The 16,157-nt window shown below is 28.8% G+C and overlaps 3 protein-coding genes across 3 annotated transcripts; 1 reads left to right on the top strand and 2 right to left on the bottom strand.

Moving 5' to 3' along the window:
* The first annotated feature begins 18 nt into the window (after positions 1-18).
* Positions 19-1,568, top strand: LOC119681837 (vacuolar protein sorting-associated protein 51 homolog). The gene is made up of 6 exons (XM_038095128.1): positions 19-141; positions 208-354; positions 697-1,056; positions 1,128-1,240; positions 1,333-1,436; positions 1,538-1,568. Exons 1-6 carry the CDS (start codon positions 40-42, stop codon positions 1,540-1,542), a joined length of 831 nt encoding a protein of 276 aa, XP_037951056.1. The 5' UTR covers positions 19-39; the 3' UTR covers positions 1,543-1,568.
* On the bottom strand, positions 1,538-4,566 carry LOC119681836 (transcription factor grauzone-like). Its single transcript, XM_038095127.1, has 6 exons — positions 4,446-4,566; positions 3,929-4,388; positions 3,389-3,875; positions 3,119-3,322; positions 2,674-3,046; positions 1,538-1,938 (listed from the first exon to the last, which is right to left on the bottom strand). Exons 1-6 carry the CDS (start codon positions 4,554-4,556, stop codon positions 1,600-1,602), a joined length of 1,974 nt encoding a protein of 657 aa, XP_037951055.1. The 5' UTR covers positions 4,557-4,566; the 3' UTR covers positions 1,538-1,599.
* A 3,847-nt stretch (positions 4,567-8,413) lies between these two features.
* On the bottom strand, positions 8,414-15,459 carry LOC119679130 (the record flags this gene model as incomplete). The annotated part of the gene is given in 6 exon segments (XM_038091317.1): positions 8,414-9,773; positions 10,884-12,043; positions 13,550-13,705; positions 14,245-14,514; positions 14,885-15,123; positions 15,189-15,459. Coding segments are annotated over 6 exon segments (2,805 nt in total). The 3' UTR covers positions 8,414-8,981.
* Between the last annotated feature and the right edge of the window lie 698 nt (positions 15,460-16,157).

The raw sequence follows: 16,157 nt of genomic DNA, 5'->3' as shown, positions 1-16,157 counted from the left end.
TTATTTACTTTAGGATTTCTGCGTCACATATCCAAGATAATGTGCACTTTCACAGATTGTAGTAGTTCCAGTCCACCTAATTTACTTTTAGTTTTATCTAAAACTTGTCTCGAAATAGAGCAAAATGGCGTCCATATACTAGTGTGTATATAATTAATTTACAACTATTCTTATAAAAACAAAACTAAAAACGAATAACTCTTTTAGATATCGTTAGTAGATGACTTATATGAAATAGATTCCGAAAACAGTACCACTCTCACACACGAAACTGAGGTTTGTGCTCTCATGCGGGAGACATCGCAAACATTGTTAGATGCCTATGTTCGCCTGCAGGGTACAAATATATCACAGGTAAAGGAACAGATATATACAGTAATCCTCCCTATAACGCGATTCTCCTATAACGCGTTTTCATATTACGCGATTTCAATCCCCTGTATAACACGGGCATTCCCCCATATACCCCTATAACGCGGAACCAATCAACCGTGTTATAGGGGTGATTACTGTAATTATAAGTGCTTCAGAGTGTTCAAGCTAAATTTAATTCGTTTTGTTTTAAACATCATAAGGTGTTCGAATATTTTCAGCTGCAACCTCATCGGTCAGAAGTTCGAACATTAAGAATAAAATCTGAAGCTCTTATCATTTTTAAAAATATATATGCATACTTACCTTGTTTTATAATTAAAGATGTTACGTAAAAGTGTTGAAACTCGGGATTGGTTAAATTGTTTGGAACCTCGGTCTGTGCGTGCAGTTATGAAGCGTGTTGTTGAAGAATTATCTTCAATAGAAAATGTTGTTGCCAGTCTATACGAAGCTGGTGTGCGTACTGCGGCGAGTAGTGACTCCAGCCGTAAAACCCATTTTAGTAATTTAACAGCATCGAAACAACAATTTCGTTCCAATTGGTCCAATTACACTCCATCTCAGTTGGATAGTTATGTATCGAATATACATCGACTATTTTCGGAGCGCATAGATATATTTACATCAGTTGAATTCTCTAAAGTTTCTATCATCACTGGAGTTGTGAAAATTGGGTTGAAGGTAATAAAATAAATTCTTTGCTGATTTTTTATTTTAAAAAAAATTTCAATAAATGTTCTATATTTCTGTAGACATTTTTGGAATGTGTGCGCCTGCGTACTTTTAGTAAATATGGACTGCAACAAATACAAGTCGATACACATTATCTACAGATGAATTTATGGCGTTTCGTTACAGATGAAAAGTATGTTAAGATTTCGATTTTATACGATTTTATTCTTTTCTCTTGTCTTTTTACTTTAATTTTTTAATACATTTATATATTTTTGCTTACAGTTTAGTTAATTTTCTGTTGGATGAAATTCTTGGTTCAGCGGTACACAGGTGCCTAGATTCTGTATTAATGGAACCAAATGCCGTTGAGATAATATGTGAACGTGGTTAGTACTTAACGTTATTGTGATTTTATATAGTTAACACATTCCATATTAAATTAATAATTATAATAATGAAATAAACATTTATTTATTTATAATGCTAGCATAAAAGGGACTACTGTTAATAAAAAAAATATAACTAAAACTTATGTACATTGGTTTATATCTAAGTATTTAATGTTAAAATAATGCTATTTTCTTCGTTTTCCATGCCATCCTCACTGAAATCCTCTGTTGTTATAATAATATTATGAATTTCTCCATCATCAGGTGTTTGTATTGTTATAATTTGTGAATGTGAGTCTGAGTTAGTTGTCCTAGGTACTTGGGTATCTTCTGTTGGTGTAGATAATTTAGATGCTTCCATCCGGTTTTTTCTTGTTTCTTCAAACTCTTTAGGATGTACTTTCTTACGATGAGAATGCATATTTGCATTTGAATTAAATGTTTTTGTGCAATGCGGACAACTGTAAAGTGTGTCACCGGTATGAAGAGCCATATGTTCCTGAAATTATAAAAGATATTATTAATAAAAAAAAATTGAATTCAAATTATATATATTTTAGTAGCGATTTTTTAGTTAGAAATTTGTTAAATGCAGAAACCAAAATGTAATTTAATTTTATCTAATAAAATATCTGAAGACGTTTCAAAATAATCATGGTATTTAGCATATCTGTTCTGGTAATCTGCTAGTTATATAAAGTTTATAAATGTTGAATATAATGGTCTAATGGTTAACGAAAATAAAAAGATGATTGAAGAAAACTATAATTGAAATTTTGTGTATTTCTCAATAAATTTGAAAATAAAAAAGAAATGAGAATTATTTATATAAAAGTTAAGATACTTATTGTTATTGGTAGATAAATAAATTAACAATAAATTGAATAGCTCTCAATCTTATAAATATCAATTAAAGAATAAAAAATACTTATAATTGTAGAATATTATATTTTTGAAACACATTAATATCAAAATAAATTTAGTATATTGAGAGCTTATATATTAATATAATATAAATAGTATTAAAATCATTACACAATTTCAGTGACCAAGTATTGGCTCAGTCACACATATATATTATTTCTTATTATTATTGTGGAATTTGAGCTGTATGAACACAAAACTATTATCTTAACAATAATATACATTATAACTTTTATATATAATTTATTTGCAATTTAAGAAATATTTTTTTCTTCAGTTCTACATTTAAAATATAAAAGCTAATATATACCTTCAAATTAAGTGGCTTCTTGAAGGCTTTCTGGCACAAACCACATTTATATTTGCGTTCTGATGAATGCACATAGCGTTGATGGCTTAGAAGTGCGCTACGATTAGGTGCAACTTTATTGCATATATCACATATATGTAAAGTACCGTCTTCGTTATGACGACGTTTATGTTTTTGCAAACTGTATTTATCCTTATGCCATGATCCACATTTGTCACACTGCACTTTTGGTATAACCGCACCAGTGTGTTGTAATTGATGTTTAGCGAAAGCACTTCGTCCACGTATTACCTTTGCACATATATCACACATTGTTCCATAGCCAGAATGTGTTAATTTGATATGTGTCGCTAGACGAGATGCTGTGGGGTAACTATTCAAAATAATTATTTTTTTTTTTGCAATAAAAATAAACTAATCGAAATTTGATTTATTATGGTATTACCATTTTTTGCATATCTCACAAACATGCGTGTACTCCTCTTGTGAGCTGTGTATACTTCTATGCAAAGTGAGTAAATACAACTTAGCGAATTTTTTTGGGCATGAATCGCATTTAAATGTTTTTTCTTCGTCTGGTGTATGTTTTAACAGTACGTGATTTCTCATACATTGCTTGGTTTTAAAAACTTTGTCGCATTCATTACATCTGCAAACATAAAAAAAATAATTTTATCAAAAGTAAATAAATAGTAAATTGATTCAAAAACTGTACTTATATTGTTCGGGATTAACATGTTTCTCTATGTGCTCCACTAGTACACTTCGTTTAAAAAATTTTTTGCCACAGCAGAGTACGTAACCCTTTACCCTATGTACTTTTCGCATGTGCTGTCGCAAAGTTCCGAATGTTAAGTTCTTAATAGCACAAACATCACATGTAAGATTCATGTGTTCAGCTATCTTCAGATCTACATCATCCGTTTTTAAATCATTTTTAATATCAATAGAACTCTCGCTCACTTTTACTGGAGATTCATTATTAATGTTACTTAAATCAGTTTTACGTGGTCGTCCGCGTCTTTTTTTCTTTGTATTTTCTACAATTTCTGGTATTTCGATATAAGAGGTTTCACTTACTGGTTCACATTGCTTTTCAATTGTTGTTTGTTCATCGTCATTTCGTTCAATGGCTTTAGTTGTAGAACGCGTCAGTCGCCGTTCTATATGGTCATCAATTATAATAGTTTTTTGTAAAGTATCTTAAATAAATAAATTATAAATCTGTTCATTAAATTAATACCACACAACTTACCAACACTTTTTGGTTCCTCTGACACATAAGGATCGGTTGCCTGTATTTGGATTTCATCTGCTTCAAACGATTGTACAATATTTAAATCCTCTGAGCAATGTATAAGATTTGAATCCGTTGAATATTCAATTTCTTGCAATGATTTTTCAGGACTTTTTTCTTTGTGCTCATGATTAACTATTTCTAAAGTATCAGAGTCAATTTCCACATCACATGATATCAATTCGCTGTTATCCAAATATTCACTATGTTCTGCCATAAGATTTAGCGTGCTGGACGTTACGCTGTTACTGTTTCCAACTTCCTGAACATTATCTTTTACGTTTATGCTTTTCACAAAATATCGTTCAGTTAGTAATGTATGTTTTTTTTTTACCATTAAATAAAATTCGTGAAAATTGTATACATTTTCCCAACAATTTGTGCAAATAGACGTAGATATGGGATCATCATCCATTGGCTGTAAAAATAAGCAATTATATTATAATGAAATTGGTAAAATTGATTTTTATTTTACTTGAAACCAAAAATGTTTAGCTAATATATTTGCCATATCTTTTTTTAATCCATCCTCGCTAAATATCTCAACATAATTAAAATTTCGTTGAAGGCACAAACGACAAATCATGTTTTCTACTCTAAATAATACCAAACATACTAGCTGTACAGTACAAGAAAAAAAGTTGTAAACAAAAACATAAAAAACAGATGTATGTGAAAGAGAACACAAATTCAGGGTTGTTCAAGAAACTATTCAGTAGTAATTCATTAATTTAAGGCCGTGTGCAAATTTGGGTAAATTATACACAGTGTTACTCAAAGTTACTATGTGTAGCTCGTGGAACAGACCTATTGATAGTAAATTGAGTAAATAGTAAATATGTCGGTATTGCAGCGTATGTTGATATTTACTAAAATTTCGAGTAGGGTAAATTAGATAAAAATTAAGATGTAAGATGTTTAATAAATAAATAAATATATTTGAAAACTTTTAACTAAAAATAATAAAAAAGTGCAATCAATAAATAAATAAATATTTACGTAAGTGCAGTGCAAAAAAATTTCAATTTACTTTACCTCAATTTACTCGCACACAGCCTTAACTTTATCATTATATATTGAATGATCTAATTTTACTTTTCGAAATAACTAAAATAAATTCAGTAGTTGAGTTTTAGTGTATAGTATAAGAGAAGAAGTGGAATTTTATTTTTAATGTTCTAGTTTTTTATATTTGATTAACAAATACAAAGTTTATGATATTCGAGATAATTGTTTTTTGAATTCAATAAATAAAAAAAACAACACAGAACGTGACAGAGAATACCGAAAATGTTATTTAATGATAAAATACTTGTAACTCAAATATTTTATTTAAGTATTGTAACTCATACGTGTCTCAATAGTTAATCTAATTGAAATTTAAAATTTACTTAACTATTATTGCTCTCAGTTATTTTTGCTCTCTTTGTTAAATTTATTTACATATAAAAATAATAATATTTTCAAACTGCTCCTCCTCCCTCTTGATTACAAGTTGCTTCAGTCTATTACAGAGATCGACAATTCGGTTAAACAGTTCTTTTATAATAAAAGCTCTATCAATATTAATGCTGACTGATTAATATATTCACTAATAAATGAAGTTGATTAAAAGATATTTAAATATATGCTCCCACTTGCACTGTTATATATTTTAAATTTACAAGTCAGTGAAGAAAGCTTAGACCTTTGCTATGAGAAAATCTACTTAAGTCATAAAACTGATATTGAAAATGTCTGCATTATTGAACTTCATTTCTTGTAATTTTTATGTTGCAATGAAATACAATTAAAAAAAAGCTAATAGCAAGAGATCGGCACATCTGTAATAACAAACAACTGATTTATTAAAAACAACAGTAAACACTGCATGTAAATTACACTATTAAATTGAATTTTTATCATGAAAGAAGCCTCATTACTTTACTCATGCACGCAGCTAATGTTCAACTTGCTAAAATGCATATAGAAAAACGTTAATAAAATAGTGTCAGATAAAAGTTCTAAACAAATGGAAGAATAATTTCATAAATTTATGAGTAGAACATGTTTAAATATTTTCAATATTAATAAATTCTTAAACGGTCATTAAATTGCGTTAAGGGACATTAACGTTACGCAATATATGTAAGTATCATTTTTGTATTATTATAATTTTCACCAAATGTAAATATAATTTTCGTATCTTATCTTAAGATAAGTGCGCATAAAAGCTCAACTAAAACAATTCTAGACTATTTATAAATCTTGTAATTGCTGTGAGATTAATTTTACTTATTTGATTTGGGATCAAGATCCTGTTTCCAAGGTAGTCAAGTCTACGTCTTGCCGCCGCTGAGCAGTTCCATAGAATATGTTCTAATGTTTCCTTCTCATGACAGAGTCGATAGAGTCATTACTTGACGGGTGTTATGTTATAATAACATAGATAAGAAAATAATACTCTGAATACGTAAGGATTTTAAAAGTTTTAATTTATTAAAGGTAATTATTTCAAATTGTTTTTGTATTTTTTACGTAATTAAAATTAAATTTTACATATTTTAAATCACAGCAGTCTTTACATTTTAAACAATTTTTTGTTTTAATTCATCGATAGATAACACTTCAGTTTTATTTATTTTTTGCATTATGTGACAATTAGCAAATCTTTAAAGGGAACAAATTTTTAAATTATATATATATATAATTTGTTTGCTTACTTATAATTTAAAGTAAATTATTAAAGTAAATGTGTTTAGTATATATTTTCGTTATTTTACAAATAAAATTAAAAATTTAAATCGTACATTTAGTTCATAAAAATATAAATCATATACATAATAATAACATTGAATAATTTTAAAAATGTAATAAATTTACGCAATTAAAAAACTAAAAATATAATAAATTTATGCAAACATAAAACTAAAAATATAAATTGCAATTTTTACAAAATTGCACATATTTTTTTTTTTAACTTAGGAATACTGCATGTGTCGCATTAAATATATTAACGAATTTTACACAAAACTTATTACATTTAGAATATGAGTTGGCGTTTGATGCGCCCACTTAGAAAATTTTTTATTCCATATTTTGAAGTTAACATGATTATTTTAAAACTAAATTAATAACTATTGGAATGCTTTTAGTTACAATTAGTATTTTTTATAAAGTTATGTATTATTTAAAATTTTGCACATTTATTTAACATAAGAGAGAGAGAAAGAGAGAAAACTATATATATACCGAGCATTTATTTATATATGTACATATATACGTTTGGTTTTTTATAAAAGATTAGTTATTTTTAAATTTAAGTTTCTATATACACATAATATAACATTCGCAAATATTATTTTAAATATTTAAACTAAGTTCTATTTTACATATATCGAGTTATTTTTTTTTTTTTAAATTAAATTGAAGCTATTAAAAATTTTAAATGGTTATATCCTCTAACAGCTATTAAAATAATTGTTTTGATAATTGTGCACTTTTCATTAAATTCCAACATAATTCTGTAACTAAAATCTATTAGTCTGTGTTTTTTTGTTTTTTTGGAGAACCACTTCCGTACTTCAAGCTATGAATATGCATATGTGGTATGTAATACCTTGAGACTTAACAAAGTAGAAAATTTTAATAAAAAAGAATATCAGTAAAAATTATAGAATTGAGTAGATTAATATATTTCTGAGTTAGGAGCATAAAAAAATATTTAAAAAAAATTAGGTTTCTTAATATATTTAATTATTATAAATTAAAAGTATTTAATTAAAATAATTATTTCTAGTTTTAATATTTATTAAGCTAACAAGATGTTTTAAAAACAATTGCAGTTTAGAATAGGTAGTGAATACCAGGTCTTTTTAAGCTATTAGCATTGCAATAGTCTAATAGAGTTAATATTGTAATTCAAGAATAAAAAATTACAATTTTTTAAATTTTCTAATTGCGAATTTACACGGTTTATATGGATCATTCTAACAGTTACAAATTTTATACGTCTCCTTAATAAATTTTAGAAGTTACAGACACAATATATGCATAATGCTATTTCGACTCTTTAATTGGTGTTTTAGTTAATAAAATACGCAACTTTTTTTCTAATATCTAATTTTGATATTTTTTTACAATTAAACAATTCATAATACTAAAGTCATTAAAAAGATTTGGCGATTAAAATGAACAGCTAAATTTAAAAATCTAAAATATGCTAATAAATTTTATGTATGGCTAATATATGTAAAACATTAATTCGAAATCTACGACATTTACGTTACACATTTTGTATTTTATAATTCTCTTTAATAATTAAAAAAAGAAAAAAAATTATGATTATATAAAAATTTCTTATAAAGTTCCAATGTAAATGTTATATCAATTAATATATATTAGAAAATAATTTTGTGAAAGGAATTAATTGAATTATTGAATAGAATTTTAATAAAAATTAAATAAATAAAGTTAACTCTACGCTACTTTACGAGTAAAAGTTTAATTGAAATTTTATCGAATTGAATATTATCGAACATTCGTCAATTACACATAAATATTTACATATAAACAATAGCCATTAATAAATTTTATTTAAAATGCTTACACTTTTAATAATAATATTAAATTGTACATATATTACACTTGAGGCCAATACGAACTAACTACAGAAGTCTGTTTAATTTCGATTAAATTAGCGAAAAGATTAACTACTTGCCTACGTACACATATACGTAATTGTGTGCATTTAAAACGAGAAATGTAAATTTAAAAGCTTTTTAAATTGAAAACTTTGTTATAATTTGCAATAATAAATTTTAAATTTGTGATTATTGATTATTTAAGTTTCGTTTAAAAAGTACATTGCAAGGCTCTAAAGTATCTCTCTATAAAAGTTTGTCTTTTTATCTGTGTTCAATGCATAACCTATTTTTGTTTAGTTTATTGATATTCTTTAATTACAACAATCCATCGTTGTATAAATAAACCATCCTCTTATTATATAGCTATAACTTCATTACTCCATTTGTTAACCTGCTACCTGTTGCATTGTTAGCGTACTTATTAGTTGTTGACATAATTTTCCATACTCAAATTGATCACCGGAAATACGTCTTAATTTAATACCCTTGCCTGCACCTTGATTATCGCGACTCCGTCCTTCACATACTTGCAATTCGATTTGTAAGCCACCGGAAAATTCAAGATTCAAATTTGTTGTTGTCGGTCCAGTATCCATGGAAGAGCTGGATACTGAGGAATCACTCATTATCGAATTTGTTACACTATTATGTCTTCCTTCCACATACGTACTAGCATTAATGCAATCCTCATTTGAAATGCTACCTTTATGGAGTATAAAACCCTTTGGTGGCATTGTGGAATCAATTGTTTGTTTAACAATTTCGAGAATTCGTGTTGAATCCAAATTAGAACATTCATGTGGTAACGGAACTTCATAGCACATTTCTTCAGACATGCGTCTGGAGTCACACATCGAATCTGGTGTTAAATGCCCCTCTGTTTGATCACCAATTTCCGAATGAGAATCTGATTTAAAACCTGAACTTGCTGACGGTTCTTGGCAAGGTGACAAATTATTGGAATCATTGCTCAAAGAATCATCAGAAAAACCCAGCGATTTATCACTTCCACGTCGATTTCCATCTGTATTGGCTGATGATGTGTTTGCACTTGTACTATTATTTCTTTCGGCTTCTTGACGTAGGGCGGATATGTTCTCATTCTCAAGGCTTGCCTTTCGTCCAATACCTCGGGTTATGGATGGCATATCAGTTGAAGGTTCTGTTATAATAAGACCCTGTGCAATATTAAAAATAAATACAATTAAAAAATAAAATTTTAAACATTTAATAAGTTATACAAAATACAACGTATGAAATTAAAGTTAAAAGTCCTAAATATCAAAACCGACTTTAATTTTATAAGTTATTAAATAAGAGTTTTTAGTAGGGATCGTTTGTTGTTGCAGACCGAGGAGATCTATATTGTAGGAGATATGAAATGAATTAGAAAATATAAATACATGGTTTAGGATATCCTTGGAATAAGGATGAGAGATGTTAGTAATCGGTTATTGTTGTAGTTCGTGAAGATTTATATAGCATATGAAAGAAGTTACAAATATGAATAGATCGATTAGAATATAATTGCGTGATTGAAGTGTGCAAAGGGAGAAAATTTCTTGGAAACAAAAATGGATCATGAAAGGGTTTGATTTTAATTAAAGCTAACTTGGGTCAAGGTAGAGAAACCTTGTGAAGACAAAGGCCAAGTGGTGAGTATATTAGAACATGAAAACAGATATGAGATATCATGGGTGGTAGACCTGCATTGGGAAGTGACACACTTATGCGTGCTAAGTAATTGTTAAGCAAATGGCTATATCTTGATCTCAATTGAATTTATTGCAATTGTAATTGTAGCTAGAACAGTTCTTACTGCAGTATAGGTTGTGTAATTTGTTTGTTGAAAAAAATTTTTTTTTGGTAAAATAATCTTTCACTTCTTGGAAAAACCTAAAGCTTAATAGATCTTTTTTCTGAATGAAAAAGACGAATTAAAGAGATAAATTTTTATTTAATTTAATAATTTAATTTTTATTTATTTATTTTAAACTATAAAGATTAAATTTAAGTGAGGTTCCTACTAAGTAAGAGTCAATTTCTCTTTTAGTAGTGGTATCTGTATGAATATATTTATACGTTGAAATATAGATCATACCAAATAGATCGACAAATTATTAAATATATTGATGTCAATACATGAACGCAATATAAATATTTTTCATATCGCAATATGGTTCCATCAAAGGGTATAATGAAACGTAGTAATAAAAAATTTTTAGTTTACTTAATCTATTTAAAATTTAGTGATTTTATTTTATTAATTCAATGTGTTTTAAATTTACCTGCAGAGATACTAATGGTGTATGTGGTTCAATTGACTCGCAGTCACTATCATGACTATTCTCCGAAGACACCAAAGTAATTTCACTACCTTGTACATCGGTTAAGCATATTTGAGGATGAGCAGGTTGACAAGCAGATACAGATTCATCGGACATGACACCCCCTGTACATCCAGCATACGGTGTGCCAGTAGATATACTGTGACACATTTGTCCATTAGCAATTTCTTCCTGTATAATACATAGATTAGGAGAAGCTGGTGGTGTAGTTACCACACGTACTGGCTGAGCAGGAGATAAATTTAAAGGTTTCAAATCATAGTAAGATGCTGGAGGTAAAAACCAATTTTGCGCATTGGGTGCTTGGTTATATAAATTAGTATTATTTTCCGTAAGTATATCCGTACTACAAACATCCATAGATAGATCTAAGGGTTGTGCAGCAGATGAGTAAGCATATTCGCAAGCAGCTGATGTGCCACGTGTAATAGAACCTCCTCCACCAGTTGTAAGACCGGATATACCTTTCGTAATTTGATGTAATGGTGAAGAACTGCCACCGCTACCGCCACATGGCATATATGTGTTATTATTGGTCATATACGTATTTGGTGAAGAGCTACCACTGAAACTATTGTAAACTGGCGATTGGCAACCGCTGCTATTGTTTGAAACATTAAAGTGACTTAACGTTGGTGAACCACTTGTAGTTAGATTTATATTACTGAATTGACACACTAAACCAGTACCAACACCAGCACCACTATGTTTTTGTTGTTGATACAATGTTTGTCCAAGCATTTGCTTTGAATATCCACCCATTGTATTACTAATTGTATTAACTGTATTTGCATTATTTGATAAGGTAAGTGGCAAAACCCCACAGCTTTGCATTTGTTGTGGTTGAGTGTGTAAGATATCTAAATTGCCACCGCTTACAGTGTTCTGTGAATGAGCTGCGAGACCCAAATATGAAGCCAAGTCTAATGGTACAGTGCCTGTAGTCATAATTTTTTTGGCCATTTCAATGCTGATCCGTTGCTCTTTCGTTAGACGATCTAATACAGGTAATAGCGTCTTAATTGCTTCTTGTGGAATCTCAATATCTTGATTACGTCGAAACATCATATGCATTGCAGGCTTACCATGTATTGGAGAACCTTAAAAAAGATAATTATAAAATTTTGTATAAATAATATATCAACATACGCGTTTAAAATGCAAATAATAATTGAAAATACCAAATATCATCTATAATAATATTTAATAATAAACTAGAAACTATTTACCAGTACACAAAATTGTACAAAAAGTAGGAAACAAATTTTAATGTTTATTATATTAAATATAAAAGATACTTCTTTAATGGAAAGAGTAAATATCCTATCTCTGAAACAATTTTAATTAAATTATTAATGTAGCATACTTTATATATACCTATACATATGTACATTTTGTGTAAAAAGTATCTGAGACTATTATATAAAACATAAAAAACTGTTAAATAAATCAAAATATATTTTGTAGCCTTTAAATTAGATTCAATAAAGTGCAATACAACTATGTCAGCACCTGACTCGCAGACATCATGCTCATTTAAATTCCCGGTAGTTGAAACATTGACGGAAATGTAAAAGCGGGCGAACTAACTGTCTGTCTTTTATCAACGTATCTCTATAGGTACCGGTTTATGTATCCCTAAAAACCATTAAAACGGTTTAATTTATCTCTACTTTTTTCAGGTAGATAGTAAAAGGTGTAAGTAACTCAGAATATCTGAAGTACGCTCGACCTGATCTTGGTATTAATATGATATACTACCAGGCGTTTGAAATAGGAACCAACTCCATACTGTTAGGCTAATTGCAAATTCAGCCCATTGTAATTTACGAACACACACTGAGATATGATATTTTCCGCTCAATACTTCTTGTAGGAGTTGCGAAAACTTGAAATGAGAAGAAAGAATTATAGACTTTTTCTGTGACCGCCTAACCTTCGCTAAGAAGAGTGAAAGATTTTTGGTAAATACTTTTTTTATAGTCTGTCAGTTAGACTGCTTATCAGTAAGATAAAAAGATCTGTTAAATTCCATAAACTCAACACAATAAAATGAGTACATTTATAGAAGTTTCTTATGCGGAACGTGATATTAATAGTAAGAATAATTGCTAATTTGGCACAATCCTCCCTACAGCTTTTGGTAGGGTTATTAAGTTATAGTATTCAATTCTTTTTCTTTTATGTATGTAATTAATTTTCTTCCTCGAAGTAGTATTTTCTACTTTATTATAATTATAACTGTGCAGTTGATGTAAGTACATTCAAATCTCGCTTGATCACACCAAAACTGTGTGATGATATCTGTGGTGTTACCTATTATAGCGGTTTTTCAATATATAGATTTCGGATACTTTTTACACTTATAATACTTTTATATTATTATTTACATTACATTATAAATTATTTGATAAAATCCAAACCTCAAATAATTTTTTTTTTAGCTATTTCTTAGTAGTGTAAGATATTTTTAATACCTAAGTGTGGTTTCTGTGTTTAAAATTAGCAATTTGTGCAGAAAAGCTTTGCATTTTTTTGATTTTCATAATTTTATAAAAATTTTCATTTTAATTTTGATATATACACAAATTTTTAGTCAATCTTACCAGGCAAACTTATAGAATTTTCTAAAAGCGGCGGACTAGGTGCAACCAAAAAATTTCGCTGTGCAATACCTTTTTGTAGATACTGACACTCTTGTAACGGTCCTTGAAACTGTGCCTTCGAACCTTCTGAAGCACGACGCACAGGACTATAACGACCTATTCGAAAAATAAGAATTGTAAGTATTAAACAATAGGTACGTACTTCAAATTAAAATATTTCATATTAATTCTTATATTAATAATATATTTTTATTAATTATTAGATATTATTAAGTTTATTATTATATCATTGTTTTTTAAAAATATTAAAATTTATTAAAGAAGTATTTTGAGTGCAATAATAATATGTAGTTAAAGTACAGTGCTACTTCATAAACGTGAACACTTGTTTTTAACGCTTACTAGTCTTAAATTAATTCACGTTTTCGAGTGACTACTGTATTAATAAACTTATTTTTAGCAGTATGAAGAATGAAAAGGAAAGCTTTGTTGATTTAATAAATAATAATATTACAATAGCTAATATACGTTTTACATTAACATAAAATCGCTTAACAAATGTTAGAATAATAAGTTTAAGTTGAATAAAGAATAATAAAAAATATTATAATAATATAAAAATAAATTTTAAAGTAATAATCGAATTATTGAACACAAATGCAAAATCATAAATATTCAAAAAAAAAAAAACTTACCAACTTCTTGTACAGTGGGTAGCTTACAAGCTCTACCGTAAATACGTCTGTTATTAGCTGCGCACGATGACGCCAATGGTACAGATGACGTTGTCAGCGATTGGGCTTGCAAGATATTGGAACTTCCTGAATGGGAATGGGCACCAAATGTGCCACTAGGCGGGGACTGACTAAGAATAACATTGGTACTTTGTTGCATTTTTAATGCAGGCGGCATATAGTTTCGGTTCATACGCGATTCAACTTCACGTATGAGTTCAGGACTTATAACTTTGAAAAGTTATAGGATTTATGAAATAATTGAAGGACACAATATAAGGAAGTCAGAGTGTTTACAAATATATGCATGGACATCATAGAATTGGCGTTTAGATTTTAACATATTTTGCATCAAATTACATCCAAGCAAACCAAAAATAATTTATTTTTAATATAAAACGAAAAAGAAAACATAAATGAAAAAATTATTTTTAATTAATTAAAATAAAAATTAATAAAAATTGCGTTAAATTATATAAAAATGATATCAATTTTAAAATACTAGCTGCTTAGTGAATTCATGTGATGTTTTAATAAAACTTTTACAACAGCGAAACGTGCTAATACATGCGAAAATATATGTGAAAGATAGATGTTTTACCTGGAGGACGTTCTGTGACTGTTAGTAGACCGGTACGCCTTGTACGTATTCCACCTCCTGCATTATTACCAGCAACTCCAGTTACTACACTTTGCTGCGTGATATTGGTGCCCATATGTGCACCTGGTATAACATTTTGTTCATATACACAGCAGTTGTCACCCGGGTGATGTGTTACTGAAAGATCATCCGTACAGCCAACAGTGTGTCGTTTAGCACAACCACGTATTTGCATGTAACTAAATGACATATAGAATTATATTTGTTTTTATTTTAGATAATTAAATGATATTTAAGTTTTTACCGTTGAATTTCATCACTGCTTTCTTCTCCAGTTGCTGTACTGTCCGTAGCTGGATGAGGATGTGTCTGTTGCATGGGATCACATATTGTTGAATGTGCACCAGTACTCATATCAGTGGCAATTACATTTGGATTTATATAATATGCACCTGTCTCCATCTGTTGTGCGGGTCCTGGTGTTTGTGGCATGTTATTTGTGGAAGGGTAATATATATGCAAATTGGCACCACCATCAGATGCACGACGTCCAAAAGCACCAGCTTTAAAGATAAAACACAAGATAAAGACAAAACAGTAAATAAATATTACACATCTGCTTTAATACAAAAAAGTAATCTTTATTTATTAACTAAAATGACAATCTTCAGAAGAACGCCGTATTCAAGGGGCGCGGATTAGAGGATAGAACCTTTAAAAATATAATAAAAGAAATATTTTCTAATATATCCCCCACCTTCGCACAATTCTGACTACTTCATTAAATATTTATTATAAATATTAAATAGTATATTTAAAAAAATTATAAACATTTATTAATTAAGAATTTGTGCAGAATAGGAATAAAAATTTAACCACAAAAGTAATATTCTTTTTTAATCCGTTGTTATAGTCCTATACATATTTTAAAAACTTGTAAAATTGAAAATATTCACAAATAAAGTTTTTTAAAAACTTACTTGCTCCCATCACCGTTGGCGGTTTAAGCAAATGTTGATCCTTAATTGTTAAATTGTGTAGTGGCTGATTTTGCAGCATTGGCAAGTTAATGGGCACATACGGTCCTGTGGTACCATTATTATCAGTTGAGCATTTAAAGGTGATTGGCGGAACATTGGGATTAACTAAAGCTTGTTCATGTGCCACATCTCCAGGACCAACTGTATGACGTCTTGTGTTAGGACCATTTGTTCCAGGCGCATTAGCACATAGATGGTTTTGATTGTTATCTTGAGCCTTGAAAATGAAATTA

Source organism: Teleopsis dalmanni, chromosome 2, assembly GCF_002237135.1.
Source record: "Teleopsis dalmanni isolate 2A chromosome 2, ASM223713v2, whole genome shotgun sequence".
Classification (NCBI taxonomy): Eukaryota; Metazoa; Arthropoda; class Insecta; order Diptera; family Diopsidae; genus Teleopsis; species Teleopsis dalmanni.
This window is presented reverse-complemented; position numbering and strand designations above follow the sequence as displayed.